Source organism: Poecilia reticulata, linkage group LG13 (genome assembly GCF_000633615.1).
Source record: "Poecilia reticulata strain Guanapo linkage group LG13, Guppy_female_1.0+MT, whole genome shotgun sequence".
Lineage (NCBI taxonomy): Eukaryota > Metazoa > Chordata > Actinopteri > Cyprinodontiformes > Poeciliidae > Poecilia > Poecilia reticulata.
The window spans coordinates 15,293,925-15,318,362 of NC_024343.1; the positions used below are offsets into that span (position 1 = coordinate 15,293,925).

Consider the following 24,438-nt stretch of genomic DNA (forward strand, 5'->3'; position numbering starts at 1 on the left):
ATCTCTAGACTGTCTTTTTTTTTTTTTTTTAATCCGAACAATTGATTATTAAGCTAATTCTTAGCTGCAGCGTTGGTATGAAATGTATTGGGTGTTCAGAAACCCCCTCTCTGCAGAGATTCTAGCTATTTAAAGTGGATATTTTAATCCTGTAGTTTGGAGGCATCATGAACTCTTGCTCAGGTGTGTAAATATCAAAAGGAGCCTAAAGTAAATCAGAAACTGTCCCACTCCAGCCTTTGCTTCAACACTTTTCCCACAGTTGACTCAACAGACTCTTTATACTCTGCATCCCGTCTGTCTCACTAATGCTTCGATCCTGCGCTGCTCTTTTCTCACCAGGAGGTCCATATTTGACATGTTTAATTTCTTGGCTTCAAAACACCGACAGCCCCCCGAGTACCGGCCGCAGGAGGAAGATGAAGAGGAAGGGCAGCTCAGGACTGCAAGGTAAGTCACAGAAGTTATTTGGGTCTCGGTTTCACGGGTGTGGAATTGGTAATAAAGCTGCTTTTTACTTTGTCCTCATGCTGCCACTTCAGACGGGCCTCCATGGAGCTGCCGCTTGCTGCGAGGTTCAAACAGCTTAAGGCCACCTCTAAGGAAACGGTCGGCGTCTACAGGTTAGATAAATGCCATTAGCTGTTCGTGTTTAAACAAGAGAAGTCTGCAGGAGAGTTGAATAGTGGCACCTACATTGTTAGCAGCTTATGTACAAATCATTGCTTTAGAGTCACAGTTCACATTTTTATAAGTCTTAATATTAAAGGTTAAAAAAAAAAACAATTTTCGAAAAGATGATTCACAGAACATGAATTTTATCTCTTGATAGCTTTCAGAAACTTTATGTGAAAAAAAATGGGACTTTAGGTGGAAGTTCAACACCAAGTAGATCTTAGTTGTAAAACCAGGAATCTCTGCTGCTCCTCCAGTGTTGTGTTGGTTCACACTAACATGCCGAGTAACATTAATTCAGTCCACTAGCATGTTAGCATCTTGGCTGCTTCTCCTCGCCTGGCCTTTCTGTTCAGGCTGATTGGGCTTGCAGTTGTTCTGTACTTTTGCCGTTTTTAGATGATGAAATGAGTGCTAATCCAGATGTCCAATAACTTGAACAAAAACCCAGTAAAATGCATTCAAGTGTGTTTGCAACATGACATAATGCGAAAAGGCCCAAAAGGTAAAGAAAAAAAGGATTTTAAGTCTCTGCTGCAGAACTTGAGTCTTCTTGTTTCCCACTGCAGGTCACCTATTCACGGCCGCGGTCTGTTCTGCAAGAAAACCATCGAGGCCGGGGAAATGGTGATCGAATACTCTGGAAACGTCATCCGGTCCGTGCTCACTGACAAGCGGGAGAAATACTACGACGGGAAGGTGAGGCCTCTGACAGTTTTCCATTATTTTTCTGGGCGAACCGAGAGCGTGCTAAACCCCCCGTCTCCTCTGCCCCCCCGAAGGGAATCGGCTGCTACATGTTCCGCATTGACGAGTATGAGGTGGTGGACGCCACAGTGCACGGCAACGCCGCCCGCTTCATCAACCACTCCTGCGAGCCCAACTGCTACTCCCGGGTCATCGCCGTGGACGGCCAGAAGCACATCGTCATCTTCGCCTCACGTCGCATCTGCTGCGGCGAGGAGCTCACCTACGACTACAAGTTCCCCATCGAGGACGCCAGCAGCAAGCTGCCCTGCAACTGCGGCACCAAGAGGTGCCGCAAGTTCCTCAACTGACGGCTCCCACCTGAACGACTCGGAGGAGGACTCCGCTTCCTGCCGGTTTACAGTTTTAAGCTACAAAAATGACACCAGCTGCTGCCGAATCATCAGCAGCAGCTGCTGCTGCAGGCCGCGGTGCGTCTGCAGAAAGGGCCATATGTAGAAACCCAAACATATTGTGCCTCCTTTTGTCTAATTTATATTCGGCATTGAAAGTTTCACCTGGAAAGGTGAGTAACGAGACGTGACATTGCAATATATTACCTTTTTATTTATATTTGGAGGATAGTTATCCCTTCATATTTTTTTATTTTCTACATCGGCCAACTCCTTTTTTAGAAACATATTATGATCTACTAATGTGAACTTTAAAGGAAAGGATACATTGGAAAAAAACAAACAAAGAACTTGGATCCGTTTTACACCAAAGTGCAATTTGTTGAAGGGACTTGAAACAGTGGTATTTTATTTTATTGGAGGTTAAATTAGGACTCTGTTTTGTTTTTTTTTTGTGTTGTTGATGCATATCTCCTTGTCTCAGTGTGCCCTGATGCCTTCAGAGCTGAAACCTTCCCCTATAGAGCGTTTATTTGACCCTGTAAATAGGCGCAGCCTGGTGGGAGCTGTGCAGCTGGAAACACTAGTAGGAGCAGGACGAGGAAAAGTAGCAGGAACAGGAAAAACAAAGACATCAGGGAGGGGAGAACAGTTGAGTTAGTAAGAGAACCGTTTACTTTTTTACCGTTGCTGTAAAAGGGTTGTCGTCAGATTCAGCCTCAGCTGATTGGTTAAAAGTGAATCTGAGATGATTGGATCAAGCCTCTGGCCCGAGGGAGCGAGGCAGCTAGAGATTCTGGTGGACTGACGGCCGAGGGGACCAGGGAAACCTACTGATGTGCTTGAATAGACGTGCGTAAAATGATTTTCTTTGTTACTTTTGGAGCTTCATCCGAATGACGCATCCGCAGCGTTTCAGGTCTGCGAACGCTGCTGCTGCTGTTGTTGTTATTATCAGACTTGTCTTTGGTAATTGTGTAAGCTGGGACGTCCCAAAACCACAGCAGCAAGAGAACCAAACGCCATCCTGTTAAATTGAATTTTCATGCAGCTCTCCCCCCCTTTCTTCTCGGGCCTGTTGTGATAACCATTATTAAGGGGAAAGAAAAATGTTTTTTGTTTTTTATTTTTATTTGTTGTTTGTTATCTGTCTTTTTTCTACAGACAGGGAAATACCATGCTTGCTTTTGAAAAGAAAACAAAACTATGTAAATAATGTATATTTTTTTACAAAAAACAGGAAAAAAAGATTAAAAGCACTCACTAGTGAATAGCACTTAATGATGGTATTTATATTTTTAAAAATTCATATTTATTTTATTGCCATTTTTGTAGGAAATAGAGGTTTACAAACACTAATGCTTGGTCGATATGTTTTGTATTCCACTGCTTTTTCAAAGTTTATGTTTTTTTTTGTTGTTTTATTCTAAATTTGGAGCCTGAATGTTTTTCTTTGATTCCAAAGACTGACACTGGTCTGTGGCTTGGTTCCTGTTTAGTTCAGTCCACCAGTAGCTCTTTATCTACGCCAGGCCGTTTGGCCACAGCTGATGTTTATTTCATTTTTATTGTTTTTATAGATTTTTTTCTTTCTTTCTTTCTTTCTTAAATGTCCCAGTTGTAGCTACTGGTCTGGCCGTCATTCGAACTATAATTATGCACTTGAGAGAGTTTAGATTGTGGATCTACAGCAGATATCTCCTCTCTCTCTCCAGCCTTATCGTCTCCACACCGCGTCGATCCGAGAGTCGAGTCCGCTCACAGGCTGCTGCTGCGATCGAATCCGTTCTGCGATCAGCCAGGACGTCGACTGGCTCACTGCTAATTGGAAACATTCAAATAAGCTACTCGCGTTTGTAAAAAAAAAAAAAAAAAAAAAGACAAATTAAAAATAGTGCTTTGCAAAAGTTTTCATGCATCTTTTCACATTTTATCAACCACAAAGTTTGCATTTTGGGGGGGATTTTATGTGATTGACCAGCAGAGAGTAGTAGATAAAAAGTGAACAGTTTGCCAAATTGCTTTCAGCTCTCAGTCTGTCGTTTGGTGTCTGTCTCTACCAGCTTTGCACAAGAGACGGACATTTTCACCCATTCTTCCCAGCAGAATAACTCAAGCTCAGTCAGACTGGATTGCCCTTTAACTCCCATCCACCGCAGCATGATACAGCCACCGCCGTGTCTCATGGTGGAGATGGTGTGTTTAAGGTTTTTCTGACGTTTTGTGTCAGTTTTATTGCATGATTTTTGATTAATTTGCAAGCAGGACTTGTTCAAGCTTTCTTTCAACATGGATCTCTTCTTGCCCACTCTATTAAAAACTAATTGGTGAAGTTCAGGACTTCCAGTTGTCCTGTTGATGAATTCTTTCCTCTAGAGTCACTTTGAGTGTCTTTGGCTGCTTCTCCCATTCAGGCTCTCTATGCAAGGTGTTGGTAGGTTTGTAGTTGTGTCCCATTTACTGACCCGGTTACGTCTGGAGGCATTTGGTTGCTCTAGATTTGTAAAAGGTTTCTTTCCACTTCAGTTATGAATTACTTTTTGTTGGCCTGTTGCATGAAATCCCAATGAAATACGATGAAGTTTGTGGTTGTCGTTGTTTGATGAAATATGAAAAAGTGAACACTTTAGCAAGACACTGTAAGTCCCTCTACAGACTTGGTCTATGATGAAGAGGTGCCTTTATTTTAATTCTTATCAGCAGCATTCGTCATATCTCCATTGAGTCAATAAAAGAAAAACAAAGAAGCATTCATAGCTCACCAGCATTCAGGAAACATATTTTTCTTTTGGTTTCCTCCTCCGTTTCTCTTTTTTTTTTTTTTTTCCACAAACCTTCATGTCCCAGAGCAAATATTTAAAAGGCCGGATCAACTGAAACCAGAGTCCATGTTTTGTATCCCTTCGTGTCATCCTTACGCTGTTCGCGCCGACTTTGTTGCGACCTGTTGCAGCTACTGCCCCCGTTATTCTGGTGAACTGAAATTAAAATACGAACCACGGACGGTTTGCACTTGAGCTGTGAAACAGGCACTGAATACTCATAGGAAGAAGAAGGAAGGATAATAAAACAAAACTCAGCTCTTTCTCCAGACAGAATGCAACTCAAAAGTGCTGAAACCACAAGCACAGAACATGAAGCCAGAGTTTGCGTGAAACCAGGCTCTGGTCGGGCGTTTCTTGTTTTGAAGCTCCAGCGAAGTGCACTTGATTCTTTCTGCTCAACGAAAAAAAAAAAAAAAAAGTGAAGTTCAGGGAACGCACCGGCGGCCCTCTCCTTCCCGATAAGTCTCCCGTGGCGCCACCGCTGGGCTCGCTGGGTTCTGCTGCTAAGGTCAACAATGAATGTATGTTCTTCCTCCACATCACCAGACCCATGATGGTGTTGATACTTGGTCAGCTGCGTTTTTGTTTTGTTTTGTTTTTTTTGTTTCCTTCTTCCTTGTTTTTGTTTAGTTTTCTCTCTTGTAGAGATGGAAGACCTTAAATGGCATCAGCGGTTTTGGTTCTTGCTGGTTTAGCTCAAACCGTTTTTCCGCCGGTACCGGCGATGAAGACGAAACATGGTTACTGATGCTAAGGGCTTTCTCTTCAAACAAGCTCCGTCTTCAGGGTCAGAGTGTGAAACAGTGAGTCGAGGTTCTTTTGACGTTATCAGCAGCATATAAGGAAACATCTTCTGTCGTCTCCTTGGACATTTTACCACGCCACACCAGTGGCCCTTCTCCGTCATTATCTGTAATTATAGTATAAATACTCAACAGTATATGGAAACATGCATAGTACTTTCTTGTTCTTGTATCTATACAAATATATGGAATGGACAGACAAACTTAGTTACAGTAGCAAAACAGCGGATTTATAACGGTTAATAGCAACGTTTCCGTGTACTCTATAATGGTTTTGTGTTACAGTACTATCAGATAAAACTAACGTGCATCATTCTTTTCTGTATATTGATATCCAGTACCAGTTTTGCTGTGCCTGTGAGCGAATCCTTCGCCAGCAAGGAGCGCTGCAGTTTTTTTTGTCGTCTTTGTTTCATTTTTTTGTTTTGTTTTCTGGAACGAAATGGTTTTCATGTGATGAGAAATGTAACCGTGTTAACGTGGTTGTGAACTTCTTGAGGTCAGATGTTTGGGTTTATTTTTCTGGTTGTTGTAGCGAATGGGTTTTTTTTTTTTTTATTATTTTCTTTTTTTCTCAGATTTCGTTTAACAGGGACGTTTCAGACGATTTACTTGATGTGGTAAAATTCAAAGTTTGGTTTGTGGAAACCAGAGGTTTAAAGAAACCATAATGGCTTCTTTTTTCTTTTTTTTTTCACTTTGGACTGCTTTCATGTCTCCCTCTCTTATCTCTTTCTTTCCTCTGAAGCTTTTTTTGGTTGTTCTTATGATGTACTGTTTTATAGAAAGTGAAAATGCTGACATTGAGAACCTTTAATTTATTTATTTACCACAGCAACCATGTGGAGCCGCTCTTTTACAATTCAAACTTCTGGAGAGGTCGTAGGAGTACTTAACCTGTATGTGTAATTTTGTTGTGTATAGACAGCCTAAGATGGGATGTAGTGTCAAAAAAAAAAAAGAAAAAAAAAAAAAGGCGGGGTGGGGTCACAGTGGGATGTGGACAAAGAGGGATCATGAATGGGCCAGTTTTCTTTTGCCTTGAATATACCTTTGTCTTATACCAACATCCTCCTGCTTTCTGTAAAAAACAAAACAAAAAGAAAAGAAAAAAAACTTCTTATGGCATTCATTTGTTCTCCCATTCAACAGTGTTCGACACATCAGTGAAATGAAGGAAAACCACCACCGTGAAAAATAAACCACAAACTACTTGGTTGAATGTATAATTAGGTAACAAAGTTGTACATAATGTAAAAAAAAAAGTTTCTAATCATGTTTATTTTCTATGCACTTTTTTTATTTAAGTGATAGTTTAAATAATAAACATGTCGCCTTTACTCTTCTCTGTCTCTTGTTTTTCCTTGAAGTTTGTATTTATCTCTGGGTTTCTGCCTGGACTTTAGGCTTTAGGTGAAACTTCAGAATCTAGAAAACAGGATTTTTACACAGTCATGAAAAGTAAGCAGCAGTCTCGAAAAACGTAGAAATATACGCAACTTACTATGGTGTGGAAATCTTGAGGATTTTACAGTCTTTGAAAGTTCCTATGTAGTTTCTGATGATTTTTGATCCTGAACGGTTTTGAAAAGTGTCTGCTGTCGTCAAGCGTACCTCGCTTCCAGAACCACCTCTCCATTCGAAGGGTCTGGACCTCCTGAACCTGTTCCAGGAAGGTCAACAAGGGGTCACACCCTCAGCCACACCGAGAAGGACCTCGCTGCAGCAAACAGAAAGGGGCGGGGACGGACCACTGTCAACCTCTGACCTTATTTGGAAATGGGATCATTGCACTGCCACTAGAGGCAGTAGCAGGCCCGAAAAGATGCGACTAAGAAGCAGATTTAGAAGTACACAGAAAGCTACGGAATTTGTTAAAAGCTGTGAGCTGCGCTGAAGTAAATAAAAAAGAGAAGTTGAAATACATGCTGAGAGTGAAACTCCTTCCTACAGATGAAGCTATATCACAGATTTCAAAAGATCATTTAAACGCTGATAATATAGGAAATGGCGCCCCCTTCACTTCCGGAGTGCATTGGTCCCATTTCCAAATAAGGTAAGAGACTGACAGTGGTCCTTCCCGCCCCTTTCTGTTTGTTGCAGCGAGATATACTTGGCCACACCCGCCAGCGGCAGCTTCACCTCTTATGCAACTTGCACTTGGGAGTTTGGCTGAATTAGTTTTAGAAGCCTGAACGATTAGACGTCATTCTTTATCAAAACAACCAGTAAAATACTTTAGAGGTAAAATAAAAAAGTGTGACCAAGGAATGTGTTTGGAAAAGAGAGGGACTTTGAAATGAACAATAAAATAGAAGCCTGTGCTGTGCAAACCCAGCACTGATGTGTCTTTTCCGACTGAAAGTGACTATAAGCTGTCTCATTTGGCTAAATTGTTCAAATTAGCTGAAAACCCTCTGATCAGCAGGTTTGTACATACTTCCAGGAAATGACTGTGACAGAGTCTGAAAGTGCTGAATCTGGTGACTAATTAAATCCATGTCCTAACTTCAGCTCCAGCTCAGCCTCAGAGCCTGCTATGGGGCTACTAGCTGCAGCCTGGTGACGGAAACTCAAACGAGTTTATGCTCGTGTAAACAGAGTTTTTTATTTAGACACCAACAGGCATGCGAATAGTTTCTAGCATAATTTTCTAATTTAAATGTGTTTGACTAGCCGAATTAACCAGCCAGCTAAACACCGTCTACCCCTTATCGGATTGGGTGCAACAGGTTCTGACGTTGTGACGTTGCAGACACGTGACCCGGATAACGCGTGAAATTCAGATGGAGGTCCGGAAGTGCATTTCTCCGGTTCAAAACGAAGCAAAATGGACCACAATGAGTACGCTAAAGCCTTAAATACGCTGAGACAGACGAGGCATATCGAAAAAATAATAGTATATTTAGAATATTATCTGTATTTTCTCTGTAAAAAAGACTTATCTTATAATCTTGAGGATTTACCCGGTGCCCAGGCGATCCACATAACTAACTATCTGGTGCTGCAGAGTTCATATTATGCATGAGCCAGAATAAATTTTTCAAAAGCCTGGAGCATACAATTATTAATTTCAGATTGGGTCAAATTTAGGATCAAAAGACGCATTAAATGGCTGTCGACTTGTTTCTGTCGGGTGAGTAGTAAGTTGTGCTATTTTAAGTAATTAGATGATAATGATGCTATGCTAACAACCAACCCATGTTATTTCTATGAGCTTGGATTTCCTGGTATATAATTTATTTTGCTTCTGTAAGCCCAAATTCATGCTGGAGTTGTACTGAGGTGTTGTATGTCGCTGGATTCGGGTCCAATGTAGGTCAACCATTAAGCAGCGATCTACAGAAAAACACCTGCTACAGAAAAATCTGTGACCCCTCGTTTTCTGTGACCGCAGGGGGGCGATAGCGTGCAAATACTGGGTAAATCCTGATATAGCTGGGATTGTAAGATTCATGGCATTGACAGAGAAAATATATTACTTTGTATTTGAGGCAGAACAATGACCATTGCATCGAATCCCTATGTGCTGTCATTAAATTATGTGAACCGACTGTGGCCATTTAATAAATCGGCAACTGATTAAGAAATGGATCGCACTGGTCACAGATTATTCGGGCCAAAATAATCTGTGACCTTGCTGTACAGGCCTGTAAATAATGTCAGAGTTTAAAACAACAATTTTTCAGAGTTCTACCACCTCATCACTGGGTGTATTTATAATAATATTTAACCCTCAAAAATAGCTAAAATCATACTGGTCACAGAATAATTGCCCCCTGCGGTGACAGAAAATGATGGGTCACAGATTTTTCAGTATCACCTGTTTAACTCGAGCATTAACCATCAGCTGGTCAAATCAGTTTAACTCTTGAAAAGCAGCAGCTCTACTCTGAGTTTCCTGCGGAGGGCAGAACTTCACCTTGTCTCTTAGCCCAAATCCAGCATCGACATCCTGATCCTTATTCTCATGACTGTAGAGGTGAGAGTCAGAACATAGACGAACCTTTAATCTTTTCTTTCTTTCTCCAAATTAATGATGTAGAGATTATTTAAAGAGATTATTTGTTTAAACCAGTGGAAGTCTTCTACAGACTCAAGTCACTTTCTTTAAAGTCTAATAATTTGCTTTGACTACAAAGTGAAAGAAACAGAGGATGACATACGCATTCTTTAATTTCTACACTGGAGTATGCTTTCCTTTACAGTTTTAAAAATTTTTTTGTATTTTTTCCACACTTAAATGCTTTAAAATGTAATATCAGACAAAAATAACCAGAGTACCATACCAACTTTATTTGTAAAACATTTTAAAACAGTGACAGCTGAACAAAGGGCTGCACATAGTTACAACTATAAAAATACAAAAAAGCAATCACGCATAAACAAGGCATGGGAACAATGAATGATTAAACTCAATAGGGTTGGTATTGTAATCCATTTTCCAGACAATAGCCTCCTATGAAACATGACCTCTTTAAATACTTACATGAAAGTTTGGCTTTTTCAAAGTAAAGTATACAGAAATTTAAAATGGCTTAAAAATCCAAAACAAACTGCTTTGTGTCTTTTGGTTTTCCAAATAAATTAACCACAGATAAGAGTTTTGTTGCTACTAATTACAAGCCAGCAAAAACATCAGACGTCTGTTACTAAAAACAAAAATATTCAGCTCTGAAAGTGGGAAAAAAAAAAAAAATCAGTTTTCTTCCACACAAACTTAAACAAACACGCCTAACTGCCGACTCCGCTCTGTTTTCTTTCTTTATCTCGGTATTTGTAATCTTACGCTCCACAGCGTCTCCAGATTTGGCTCAAGTTCGGTGCTTTTTGGAGTTGGAGCTGGATGATAGGAGCAAAGCGATGTTTTTATTGGCCTGCGAACTGAAACCAGTTAAAAGTTCAACTTCATCCACAGAAAGATATTAGGAATTCTCTCTTTATCAACTTAACGCCACCTCCGAAGGATTACAGGGAGAAAAGAGGATTACGGTCCGAGTGCTGCAAGAGGGGAAGATGGATTTTAGTTCAGGAGATGCTATCTGCCTCAAACAAATTGCTTGGGAGAGAGAGGAGAGTCGGTATGTCTCTTTCACTCGTTCTCTGTGAAAGGCCTGCTTTGGAGTATGAAACGCTGAGGACATCTGCAGCAAAGCATTGTGGGAACATTTGCTTAGACCACAACAAAGTAAACTCTCTGTGGTCAAGATCTGAGGAGTTTCTCCGTCGCCCATCATGCAACATCTCAAAAATTCCTCTATTTATTGCCCTCCATCCTCCCTAACTCCTCCCTTCTTATATAACTCCATCTTCTTTTCAGGTTTTTGTTTATAGATGTGAAAGTTTCTCCCGTATTATTACAGCCACAAACCTTAATGTTGTATTACAAAGATTTTATTTGATAGATTAACAGAAAAAACACGATTTTCATCCAAAAAAGTCTGGCAACTGATTGTATCCAAGTCATGTGTGGCAGAAAATTGCGACTCCTTGAACACACCATCGCCATGGTGAAGCACGGCCGTGGCAGCAGCATGATGGTGGAAGTTCACCGGCGTTCATGGGAGGATGGATGGATGGAGCCAAGGTCAGGGAAATCCTGGAGGAAAAGGCTCGAGTCTGGAGCTGAAGTTCACCAGCAACATACAGGCAGAGCGACAAGCAGGCGAATTAGATCAGACGAGAATCTGTGACGGACTTTAAAACAATTCTGTCACAGACAATTTCCATCCAAAACGACAGAGCTCAAGTTTATTTATGAGACATTTAAGGCAGTTTAGAGAGAAAATAATAGGCGATTCTACAACGTACTCACTCTGTATTTACTTGAAAAAAGGAATTTGGTCTGTCATATAAAGTTTATTAAAGTTTCTGTCTGCATTGTGCCAACATGTGAAGAGGAATGAATCTTTTTGCAAGGCGCTGTGTTTCTCATATGTGTTTGTGCTGGACAGACATCACATATTTTCCTCCTTCTCCTCCCAGCCGAGGCTCCTCCTCTCCCACTGACTCCAGTTTTTCTAATTGGATATCATCACCATTTCCTTTCAGTTTTTCCCAGCCACACTCTCAGGTCTGGAGGAGGACGTTTCAGTGTTGTTTTTTTTTTATTATTATTATTATTTCTTTATCACACAAACATCCTCTGAAACAGCTGCCCCAAAGACTGCTCTGCATCCTGGTAAGAATGTGTTTCTTTCTTAAGCAGACCTTTAGAAACAAATGAAAAGTCGCGTCTTAGAGTAGCTCAGCAGAGAGGACATGTCTAGATGTGTTTTGGGAAAAGACGTCTGACCTTCCACTGTAAACTGAATCAGAAGATATGTTATGCATTTTGTGCACAGCGGCAGTTTACATGTGGAAAACATCATTTTGCTGCTCTGCCAAATGGCTGCAGCTCTGTGGTTTCTGTTGTGCAATCAGATGTGCTTATTTGCTCATCTAAAACACAAATAACCCTAATTATGAGCCGTGGGCCTCTGGTCACACACTCGGAAAAGCCCACTCATGCCCAAACAAGAAGCAGGACAATCAGACACAGACTAGAAATGGCGACTCTTAGGGAAATCAAAATATGGTTGAAATTTACAAATGAATGTTGCAGGTATAGATTTAAAAATTTTCAGTAGAATTAATTATCCTGGGTTTGTTGGTATTTTTGGTTAATTTTCAGCTCCCAGTATGAGTTGCTGTTAAATTCTTGTCTCTGTCTTTTGGGTCACTTCAGGTCAATTTGCCTCTACTTCCTTGTTTTGCACCAATGGGCTTCAATTTCATCCCTTCTACTTCTATTCTGTGCCAGTAAACAAGCCATTTTGTACCCGTACCCAACATCAGTGTATTTTTCTTCAGAGTTAAATATTTAGATGAATTCAGGACATAAATTAGCTCAGAAATCTTATATAATTAAATCTAATTGTATAGTATTTTGAAACCTGACAGATCATGACCCCTGAACAAACCAAACTATGAGTGATGTCGTCCTGCTGCTGGCGTACGGTTTTGTTTTTATGCAAGTCACCGAAACACATTTTCTCAGATAAATACTTTAAATCATCAGTTGTCAAAGTGGCTACAAAGGTCCGCTGAGCAGGAATGATACAAAACTTCCTCAGGTAGTTGAGTACAAAACGTCAAACCTTTCATAGCCTGAGATGCTGAAGAGGTGAAATTAATTAGCCAGAAGTGACAGACACCTGTCACTTCTAATTAATTAGCGCTTCTGGTGCCAAGTCTGAGTTTTTAAGAATCCTTTTTTATTGTTTTTTTAAATTATTTTATTGGTAAATATGCCACATTTGACATTTAATTATCCCACAAATGCACAAAATCTGCCGCCACAGGGCACTGGACGAGATAGTTTATATACAGAAATATGCCGTCGTCTGAGTCCAGGCATCCAGACAGATTCAACGTTAATCACCTTCATTCTTTTTGTAAAACAACGAACTTCAGTTCATGTGGTGATGATGGATGGTTGACTGCTTCCAGTCTAACCTTTTGCAGAAATCCCTCATGCTGAACATGCATATGGCGACAGTAGAAATAAAACATCTCAAACATGTTGTCGTTTTTAGCCTCCTCCATGTTCCTCAAAAAGATTCACAATGCGCTTCTTCTCACTCGGCTCTTTGTAAACAAACACAGTGTTTGCTGTTCTTTGCTCGGTTTACACACACTGCATATGTTTTCCTCCCACATACACTGATCTATTCATGGACAGTGAGTATTTAAATTCCTTTTTCTATTATTTTATTAATAAAGAAACACTTCTAAGACATCTGCTTCGACTCTGCAATGTTTGTCTTCTCGTCTGAGCTCCACTTGTGCCAGGAATGCTGACATGCAATTCTTCGTCCCACCCTCATTTTTCCCCACTGTTTCTCTCCAGTTTTTTTTCTCCCTCTGCTTCTTTGTGTGCAGCTGTTTCTGGACGTAATACTCAACGGTAAACATGGCGATAAAACGGCAATTTGGACTTTTCTTATGGGCAAGAATATGGTCAATATCATGGAAGCATGCAGACCCTTTGATATTTTTCACATTACATGGCATCATAGCCACAAACTTCACAGATCCACACAAAGCGGCGTGTAAATGTGAAGATGTATTCTGTCGTATTTTCTCTGATAATCGCAAGTAAAACCCACTGATGGTCAGAGTTGATGGGAAAACGGTTTTGAGCAAAAACACAGATCAATCCAGGAAAAGAACAAAAACGTTTAGGAAGCAATAAAAGACTTAAAATTGGAGGACAGGTTCTCCTTCCAGCAGGACAACAACTTTAAACCACATTCATCTGGTAGAAAATCCAGAACTAGGACCAATCAAGCTACCAACACTTAAAAAGAAACCAATGTTCGTAGATTCAATCTGACGTAGCTTGAGTTATTTTACGTAGAGAAATGGGAAACCTTTTCAGCCAATAGAGACATTTGCATCTGCAATAGCAATGAAATGCGGTTCTAAAAGGTATTGTCTCAACAAGGCCGAAACCCAGAGTTTTATTTGTAATAAATGTTGAAAACAACGCACAAGTTCCAATCCACCTCATAATTATTCACTAGTTTGCTTTGGTCGGCCACACAAAACCCCAGTAAAATACATCAAAGCTTGTGGCTATAATGTGACAAAATATAAAGCGCCATTGAGTAAATGTTGTCTTTAAGGGATTGTTGAAAGATCACAACCCCGGAGGAGAAACATAAAAAGTCACTAACTCAACTCTCTACAGGATATCTTATAGAGCAGGAGTACCAACTCAGACGTCTCCCTGGCAGACCTTTTCTTTGTGGCTCTGCTATTTGGTGTTGGGCATTAAACATCCCAGAGAACATTCATTAAAAACATGTCTAGGCGGGAAAATTGTTAGTAATTTTTCAAATTTTGTCTTCTACATTTTTTCTTGATCTTGATTTAATGGCGACTTAATGAATACTTTATGTCTTCCTGTGCGGTGGTTCAGGAAATGAGAGCCAATAAAGACTTTTGATTTAAGGTCAAAGTGCCTGAAATGTAGACTGTTTTATTGGGAGATCCAATTATCTTGTAAAATGTACTCTCTCCCTCTCTCTCCCCCCTGCTGTCATGAGGTTTAATTCACAATCAAACGTTTACTATAGCCTCGGGTTATTTTGTCTGTGGTCTTAACTCTACATCTGAGCTAATAGCCGTCACATGTGTGTTTAAAGCCATAATGCTTCTCCCTTTCACTCCAGCCTCTGCGGTGCAATGACCTCACTCAGCCTGTTCCCCTTGTTATGCTCCATCATCGTCCTACAAGTCTGCTTTTCCAGCCAGCTGGAGGACAACAAGATCCCTCCCAGTCTGTGCACTGGTCACCCTGGCATCCCAGGCTCTCCTGGGAATCATGGCAATCCCGGTCAGCCGGGAAGAGACGGAAGAGACGGGAGGGATGCCGCTCCGGGAGAGAAAGGCGAGAAGGGAGACGGGGGATATCCAGGTACTCCTTTCCATTTGTTACAGCGTCTTTCCCCATTTCTTCATCTTCATGTTACAAACTTTACAGTGTATTTCATCGGGACTGCATCAAAAAAACATTTCCATCTTTAAAAGTAAAAATGTAATTTTATTTTAAAAGTCAATATACAAATCTACAGCGTACTTTTCTGATCATTATTTGTAAAAAATGTCCAAAATTCACTAACCTGATCAGACGCTGTTTTTGACCGAAATTATATTTACAAATGGCAAATAATTTGCAATCAGCTGCTGAAAAGCAGCAGAAAACCAAAAGACCGTTATGACAAATATTCTGCCTATTCTGTGTAACTGAATCGTTAATCAAAGGGGCGGTGTCCAAAATAACAGTAGCATGGTGTTTGTACAATGAGGTCATTTATTCTATTAAACAGGCGTCAGAGAGGCGGTCCTTGTTGTTTATGAATCAAGGTTGTTCCTGTTTGAAAATTTCTATCAGTGGTTTGTTCCAGACTTTACTTGGAATATTAAATTTACTTTGAATTAGCAGTTTAAACAACATCAAATGTGTTTAAATGGAAATTAAAACCAGAAGAACAAGAGAAAAAAATTAAATTCTAATGTGGAAACAGTCAAAATAGATAGATAGATAGATAGATAGATAGATAGATAGATAGATAGATAGATAGATAGATAGATAGATAGATAGATAGATAGGCTAGCTAACTAATAATTTATTGGATTACTTGGTGCAGTGTTCCCCTGTACCTTTCTGTATATGGAAATGCATTTAGTTATAATGGTATTTAGCTGTATTAACTTTTTTAGACACACTGTTATAATTTAAAAATCCTATTTAAAAAAACGTAGTTTTTGGTTGTAACATAACAAAATGTGAAACAATTAAGTGGTCTGAATGCTTTCTTAAAGCGCTGTGTAGTGCTGATAATTTCTGTTAGCGTTCATTGTTCACGTTTATTCTTGTCTTCCTCTTCAGGTGAGACAGGAGTGCGAGGCCTGACTGGAGACAAAGGCTACCAAGGAGAAAAAGGGGAGAGGGGCCAGCCAGGAGAGTGCGCAGTGGCCCCTAAATCGGCTTTCAGTGCCAAAATGTCTCAGAGCCACACTTTACCCCTAAATGTTGGGGACGCAGTCGTCTTTGACACAATACTCTTCAATGAACAGGGGGACTACAACTCAGAGACTGGACGCTTCACCTGCAAGGTCCCTGGTGTTTACTACTTTGCGGTCCACGCCACCGTTTACCGCGCCAGCCTGCAGTTTGACCTGATGAAGAACGGACACGCCGTGGCATCCTACTTCCAGTTTTATGGTAACTGGCCCAAACCGGCGTCTCTGTCAGGCGGCTCCCTGCTTCACCTCATCCCCGGGGACCAGGTGTGGGTCCAAATGGCCCTTTCAGAGTACAATGGGTTTTACTGCAGCACCAAGACTGACAGCACCTTCACTGGCTTTCTGGTCTACTCAGACTGGAAAAACTCTGCAGTTTTTGCATGAGACGTGTGTAAAACACAAGCCACACCCACAGTGGCAAAAGAAAAACAACTTTGTTTTTTACTTTTCCACTTTTTGCTTTTTGTGGATGAGAAGCTCTGCTTGAAGAAAAACTAATTGGCAGAGGGGCCTCCTGTCTTATTCGGCTGCATGAGCCGTGTTTTTACTTGAACTGTAAATAACGTACAGATGATGACATTTAATTTCACATACGTTCCCACACTGGCTTCTGGAAAGACCCCGGCCTTAAATTCAAATAGCTTTCATGCCATCACTGCACTGCATAAAATGAAACATTAATAAATCTGTAAACCACATAAAAGCCTCTCGACTGTCATAATTTTGGCCAGATTTTGGCAGCAAATGTTACAGAGGAGCTCAAATTATTTCCTGAACCAATTCAATGCAACATGTGAGTACAGCAGATCATTTTTTTTTATTATTTAGGATTTCTACATTTTCCTATGTCTAAATTTAAACCTTTCCAACTCAAATCATGTTGAACCAAAGTCCAGATGGATGATGGATGATGTTAGCTTTCATGATATTATGATGTTATGTATATTCCCACCTCCGATTTCCCTTCGTCTGCCTAAACACACACATAAGAGAAGCACATCGCTAATCTTTAGAGTTTAGTATAATGTCGACCCAATATTTTAACGAGGCTTTCCACATGATGCAGATGGGACATTTCTCTTTCAAAAGCACATTTATGAGGTCAGACACAAGTTGTACCATTTAATTTCTGCTCTAGTTAATCCCAAGTGTGCTCTGTTTTCTTCTCAGCTGTTTGGTAGGACACTCTCCATCAAGTCAAACCATTTTTCCTCAGACTTCTCCAATCTGTGAGGCTCCATTAAGGTCATTTGTCATTTTCTTTTCACATTCTTCCTTTAGTTGCCATTATTGTCTTTTTCTGATATATTTTATCTCACCTGCTCAGATGACATCCAAATATTTAGATTTTTTAAATCTGAACCAGCTGGACAGACTTTCTACCCTTATCCGATGCTTATTTTGGACCAGTTTCTATCTCTCTGGTCTCAATTTTCTGGTTTTAACACCAATAAGATGGAGACTTTGATAATAGCTGCTTGTCACCTGTGTTCTAAAATCAATTAGTTTTTTTTTTCACAGCTACCAAATCCAATATGAAAGAGAAACAGGAGTCACATTAAATTCCTCATTATTCTTTGACTCACACATCAGATCTGATCTTGGTTCCTGTTTTTCTCACTCCAGAAACATTTCTAGACTCTAGACATGGTGTCCCGAGCAGATCTACAGAACAATACTATTATTGCATTGTGCCGTTCTGCGCTGCCAGTCTGGACAGATCATCAGTTTCACATCTGCAAGCTATTCAGAACGAGGTAGTCAGACTTCTTACTAAATCTCATAAACGGTCTTACACTTTCCACTCCCAGTGGACTCTAAACATGCGGATCTTGTTCTCACCTACAGGGATCAAATTGACCGGGCTCCTGATCATTTGTGTCAGCCTTAAACTAAACTCAGTGCTGCTTCTACTTTTCTACCCCAAGCCCAGAACCCCTCGTACTAGAAACCAGGAGGGTCTTTCAGTCTGGGGCTGAAGAGTTTGACCTGTTTGCTTTGCTTAGCAGAGCTTTGTAAAAGCCGGCTGAAAAATGGTTTTGTTCTGCTTTGATGTCAGGATTTCATTGAGCATTTATTGAGTTTTCCTCAAATTCTTGAGGTTCGGGCTCCCTAAAAGCCAATCGAGTTCTTCTACAACGAACTCACTCGTCCGTGGTTTTATGGACCTTCATTTTTGCGCCGGTGCAGAGTCATGTTGGGAAAAGGAAGAAATCAAAGTTGAGCATTTTCTCCAGAGTTTGGAGCATGAAACTGTAAAGCTGGCCTACAGCAGAGAGAAAATGATCCGATGCGTTGCACAGATGGCACACTGCATTTCACTGAGCTCTTCAAATTGACCCGTTTCTTTACGAGCGTTTGTAGAAACTGCAGGTATAGATAAAGGATTTAAACATCTTGAAAGTGTTCACAATACTCCTGGTAATATGTAGCTCTACATGTATGTAAAAGTAAAATGGTGGATTGTGACTTAATCAACATTAGGAAACCAATGTTTCTGTTTCCTGGAAACAGAAACGTCTAAATTCAGAGATAATTCGCTGGTGATGCATCAGTTCATCTCATCTTCAGCCATCCTAATTTCACCAGATAGCAAATCCAAAACTGAAACAATACTTAAATTGCGCAAATACTTGAAATGCTATTTGTGTAATTTTAACATTGCAATGTATTTAGTTTTATAAATATAAGATCCTAATTTTAGACAAATTCAGTAGGTAAAAATGTACTGTTCTCCTGTGTTGTGAAGTAAAATAAGTCATTCAGTAAAATTAAACTTAATAAATATGTTTGTAAATGCTTTGGGAGCAAAGAAAGTCCATAAAAGCAGTTTGTTGCATGACTTTATCACTGGTCAATTTTATATTTTTCATTTTACCAACAAGGTCTAATATTTCCTTCTGATCTTTATTAATAAGGGCAGACGGCTACTAAAGCAAATACCAAAAGAGAAAAACCGGCTGGGGAAATGTTAATTTTCTTCTGGATTTACTGAGTTTTCCACTGTTTGTAATGATTCCACCATTTCACTGCGACTTCTTGGACTCACAAGTTACATTTCAAAACTGTCATCTGGTTTCGTGTAAATCATTTTTTTCATACCTGCAGCTATTAACTTCCTCACTGATAAATAATTGTTAATGTAGAAACTTTAACTCAAACAAACGTAACCATGCTGTGTGACATAATTCAAATGTTATCCTGCTTCCTCTCCCCAAACACTCCCGCCCATAATTGAGACAGAAATATGCGCTTATAATCATTCCCTCCTGAACCAAAGGAAGTTAATCAATCTTTCTTTGGCATCAAGTCACTTTTTCCATTGGTCACAGCCTTGAAATTGCTCTGGAAATGCCACATCGTTCCCTGAATTACAGGGGTGTCTGGCTGAACGTCATTTAAGACGTTGACTCAGGGATTAAGGGAATAAATGATGAAAAAACAGGGTGTTGAAAATAACAGGAAACGCGCTCACAGATACTGGGATCAGGTGAATAACTGCACTAGATTTCAAATGGCATACCATAGCTGCATGGTACTAAATTATGTGCTCTTATGGAAAATACAGGTTTCCTCTTGTAAACATCTTTATCAGCTTCAACCTTTAAATGTGTCACAGCTGTTTCGATTTATTTGAAAACTTAATTTCATTACGATGATGGAAAATCCAGAGTTTTGTATCTATTGTTTTGTCTCAGACATGCCAGCACACCAGACTAATTCGTTTACCAATTAAATATTAAGGCAGTTGTTTAAGGACGGCATAAAATAAATACATTTTTAAAGCTTAAAAGCAGTTCACAATTACAGCTTTAGACACAGCCATCTTACCAACAGATACACAGAAATATATATGATCATTTCAATCAGTCATTTATGGCATAAAGGCCGAATCAAAGTCGATAAGCTATTTAATTGGATCTTTGTTATGACATGCTAAAATGCTTTCCATCTAAGGCAGGGGTGTCAAACTCGTTTTTGTTTTGGGCCAAATCAAGATCCTGAATGTTCTTAAAGGGTAGTTCAGTCCCTCCAGGATTTCTTTGGGGGGGAGGGGAGGGGCAATAAAATCAAAAATTTTGTGGAGCTAATTTGGAAATATTTTCAAGGAATTTTGCAGTATTTACGTTTATGTGTGACGTTAATTGTGACTTTGTTAATCGTTACCTCGATATTTTGACGTTAAATAATGCTGCGCAGCGGTGTCGTAAAAGTACAAAGTACTGCCACCTACAGGTTGGAGTCAGTGCAATGTTTTTGACCATTTAGTCTGTTGATTTTGACGTGAATTTCCACAATCACAGCAAACTGGGAGGACTGATTGATATAATTTGGCACCTGGAATATTGAGGCCCACACATGAAGCTATGGCGGGCCTCATTTGGACCCCGGGCCTTGAGTTTCACACATGTGACCTAAGAAAGCCCAGAAACTCACATTGAATCATTAAGTTTGCAGTAATTCCACACACTGAGCATAAAATCTGAGTCAGATTTTAGGGGCGTCTATTGTGGGGTTTTAGAAAACAAAGCGGACACACACATTACAGGTCCAGAAGTACTTTATTTGTTTAATGGTAAATGACCTGATGAACTTGTACCACACATTCAGTCATTCAGCCATCATTCACACACCGATGGTGGTAAAATTAGACCAATGAAAAACATTTTAAATACAAAAATCTAATAAAAGGTATGTTCAACGTCGTCTTAGACGATTCTTTTAATCTGACAAACGAGCCTCATTCTAATTTCACAAAAAAGAGGCTCATCTTATTTTTGTTCCCGCTTTCTTCAGCAGGGGGCAGTGTTGTGCCACTGCTCGTCAACTCTACCACAGAATGAAAAAAGAGCCAGTCATTATGACGTCTGTCTGGTAGCAACGCGTCTATTTCTGCTTTTACTGATTAAATCTGCTCAGTTGTGTTTTAAATAAAGTCCCTCAGATGGTAGGTGAAGACTTCGCTTGTTAAATGCAGATTAATGTGGTTATTTTAAGTACTGTCAATGAATTTGACATCAAAATGTCCGTTTTTCAAGAAAAGTTTTATATTCAACAAGAAGACATGATTGTATAATATTTACAATCAGATAATTATAGAAAATCATTTTTGAATAAATTATTGATAAGCAACAGGGTTAAATGTCAAATAGCTGCAATTATGTACACATTATTGACTAAATTAGGTTTTTAGTAATATACACTGCTCAAAAAAATAAAGGGAACACTTAAACACTTAAGTGAACACTTAAGTGTACCCTTTATTTTTTTGAGCAGTATATTTTTCTAGTATCTAACATAGACACTAAGATGACCTCCATGACCCTCTCTAAATGTAGGAAAGCCCACACAACACAGAGACTTACTCTGAAAATATGTAAATACATGATGGAGCTTTAAAATATTTGCACATCAGCAGCAGGCGTGAATAAGTTGCTTCAGCTGCTGGGCTCAGGTTGATTTCCTCCAGTTGATAAATCAGGATGTTTACTGTCACGCTCGCCTCATGTGACTGGATGCTTAAACCCCGTTTAACCTCAAGAATATTTTACCCAGAAGCACCAAAATCAGCGCAGAGTTTGGAAAGAAGAACTGAAACATCCTTCAGTGTTATTTACTGATATGTTGTTCAGAACCACCAGCTTTAAACCACTTAACTACACTTGGGCTTGAACGCTGGTGTTCCAGGAGTTTTGATCATGTGTTTGACCAAGGCTGTATGTATAATTTTGACTGTGTGCTGTTTAATTAAAATTCACAACAAAGTGAAACCTACATTTTAAAAACAACTACTTGTTTTTAAAATGTATTGAATTATGGCCATAATGAATGACGGGACATATGATTTTACATAATTCACAGGAATATTTTCTCTGATTGGATGTGATATTATAGATGAACTGGAAGTCAGCATAAACTCTGAGTCAAACTGGTTTTTATGAAGTTAACTCAGGATGCAAATCAAGTCAAGTTTTTCCAAATAATATGTTTCAGCAACCAGGATGTTCAAAATGTTTTGTACCATAGAAAATACAGAAGCAAATAATGGAACAAGCAATAAAAATTACATTTTGTCAAATGCCATCATCGTCACCCAAATAATATAAGTTGATCAAAGTTCAACTTTGATCAACTCAGGTTTTCAGCATCTTTGCAGTTTTCTGGAAGTTTGTTTCAGATTAACGGAAAGCATGTGATAAACAGAAAGAACTCATAAACATTAAGGGAAAAAAAAACATCCTGATGAATGCGATAAAGATTTCCCACAAAGTTCCCAGCCAGAAACCCTGAGGTCAAAGGGCAGAGGCTGAATCCCTGAAGTATAAAGCTCTCTCTAGTTGTTTGCTGCTTCCTGCTGTTGTAACACTAAACTTCCTGTTAACGCTGCTGAGGCCGAACTAAAGCCACTTGGCTGCTTTGATCACTAACAAAGTGTCTGCTGAGAGAGAGAGAGAGAGACAGAGAGAGAGAGAGAGAGAGAGAGAGAGAGACTACCAAAAGAACAGATTAATGATTGGACAGCAGCAAAAATAATCACATCACTAGGATTTACATACAAACATCCCAATCTGCCAAATCTTCTCCGTCAATAATTGAATTCCTCAGCAGTCTGAGGAATCCAATTGTTTTGCGGTGTTATGGATGCGTCTGAAGGGAGCCCGAATGCATAAAACCACAAAGCTTTGATGAATTGTCATGTCTATGAAAAATGACCATCAGTGCCTCCTCTTTCTCCTCTTCCTCCTCCTCCGACTGTATTCCTGCGGTTCCACAGTCACATTCTTGCACGGAGGATTCCCATTATCTCTGCAGACGGGAGACATGAAAGCTGAGCTATCTATGGACTCAAGTGTTTCTCTGTCCTCAGTATCAGATGTGTTCACAAGTAAAAGGATTCTGTGATCTCATTTGCCAGCAGAAATACTTCTCACTGCATCCGAGCTGCGAAAGCTGTGTGGTCCTTGAATCAAGAAGTTTAAGAAACGGTGAGGTCACAGAGAGGATCATCCAGGGGTGAAAGTAGGGAAGGGTGGCGGGGGGGGTACGGTCTGTACTGCGTACCGCCGCTAAATCTTTTAGGGGAGAGAGAGGAGCGGCTGTCTGCTGTAAAAAATCAATGGATTCACCGTGTAGCCGTGAGTGCACCGATTAATCAGCCGTGAGTGATTAGTTTTTCAAGAACTAATCGTGTTAAAACACGATTAAGTCGTGTTTTAACACGACTTAATCAGTTAATAAATAACTTTTTCCCCATTTCATATTGTTTCTGAACTGTTCGTGCTTTGCTAGAGCAGGGCGCAATATGTCGATCGTGGAAGGTTTTGAGTCGATCTCGGCATTAGGTGACAAACTGAACGCCGCCAGGACGCTGAGAGCAGCACGTCCTCCTCTGACTCCTTATCAAAACGTTTGTAACTTCATTAAAGAACAACAACAACAAAAACCAACAAAACGTGTCCAAATTAATGACCCAACAATAATAATCTCAGTAATTATTGTTTCAACAAGTTGTTGCGCAATTCTGTGCGTTTCGGTTCCATTACCAAAATAACGAGCAGAGCAGGAGTTTAAAATGAACTAATCAACCACMGCTGTGTTCAGGGAGGCTTATTAAATATCGCAAAATAAATATCAAGCCTGAAAACCTAATATTGTAACGGACTGAATGTTATGTCTTGTTATATGTTATATCTCTGGTCGGCTTGTGGAGCGCAGGAGGTTGCCATGGCAACGGGTGTGCTTAAATGACAGAGAGACGGAGAGTAAACAGGTGCGAGTGGATTAGAGTTGATCACCTGTTCAGGTTGTTTTACCTTTCTTTACCTTTGTCTTGGTGCATCACAGCGGCTGTAGTTTCTGAACGTTCAGTAAACGACAAACTTGGACTAATTACCTCATTAGTCTGTGAGTGCACGTCATTTACACCAAACATCAAACACGGTAAATATGTTTCATTAAGTATTTAACAAACAAATGGCTTCTGCAATAATTATATGAAATTAAATTAATTGTCTAATATCAAAAAATAGTTTGGTGCTCTCTGGCATCTTGCTTTGAGCTCAGAGTCTGAGAGGTTTTTCCTTTATCAATTTTTTTTTTTGCCTCTTATTTAGTGAAAATATTGATGTTGAGATTTTCTCCAAAATGATGACCTTTTTCAACCTTTATAGCTCCACYSTTGAAAATGAGGCTCTAACATTCACAAATGACATTGAAATAAAATCCAGTCCAACATCTGGTTTGAGGTGATTCCTCTGGAACCTGTTGGAGGAAAAATATCCCAACTTCAGAAGATGAGCTTTWAMCCTAACAGAGCTCTGTGGTTCCTCCTATCAGTCTGAGAGTCAGGGTGAGGAGGCGCCATGTTAGGAAGAGAAGTGGAAGCTGCAGGATCTTCAGAACAAACAGGTCATGATGCTGGGCTACTGATTATCCTTCTGTCTGGACACAGGATCAATA

The 24,438-nt window shown here is 39.8% G+C and overlaps 2 protein-coding genes across 5 annotated transcripts in view; both read left to right on the forward strand.

Moving 5' to 3' along the window:
• The window catches only part of kmt2a (lysine (K)-specific methyltransferase 2A), a 39,315-nt gene extending 34,312 nt beyond the window's left edge, over positions 1 to 5,003 (forward strand). For all 3 annotated transcript variants that reach the window (XM_008425637.2, XM_017308218.1, XM_017308217.1), the window contains exons 31-34: positions 343 to 450; positions 543 to 623; positions 1,245 to 1,374; positions 1,458 to 5,003. In XM_008425637.2, coding sequence (XP_008423859.2) covers positions 343 to 450; positions 543 to 623; positions 1,245 to 1,374; positions 1,458 to 1,733 — 595 coding nt within the window. In that variant the 3' untranslated portion in view covers positions 1,734 to 5,003. The remainder of the gene's footprint in view (positions 1 to 342; positions 451 to 542; positions 624 to 1,244; positions 1,375 to 1,457) is intronic.
• Positions 5,004 to 8,440: 3,437 nt separating this feature from the next.
• On the forward strand, positions 8,441 to 16,676 carry c1qtnf5 (C1q and TNF related 5). 2 transcript variants are annotated; one of them, XM_008425639.2, is made up of 3 exons: positions 8,441 to 8,539; positions 14,622 to 14,866; positions 15,842 to 16,676. In XM_008425639.2, the coding sequence occupies exons 2-3, from the start codon at positions 14,635 to 14,637 to the stop codon at positions 16,360 to 16,362; spliced, it is 753 nt and encodes a 250-aa protein (XP_008423861.1). In that variant the 5' UTR covers positions 8,441 to 8,539; positions 14,622 to 14,634; the 3' UTR covers positions 16,363 to 16,676. The 2 variants fall into 2 exon arrangements, with proteins under 2 accessions (XP_008423861.1, XP_008423860.1); XM_008425638.2 differs by lacking the exon at positions 8,441 to 8,539 and adding an exon at positions 11,460 to 11,584.
• The last annotated feature ends 7,762 nt before the right edge of the window (positions 16,677 to 24,438 follow it).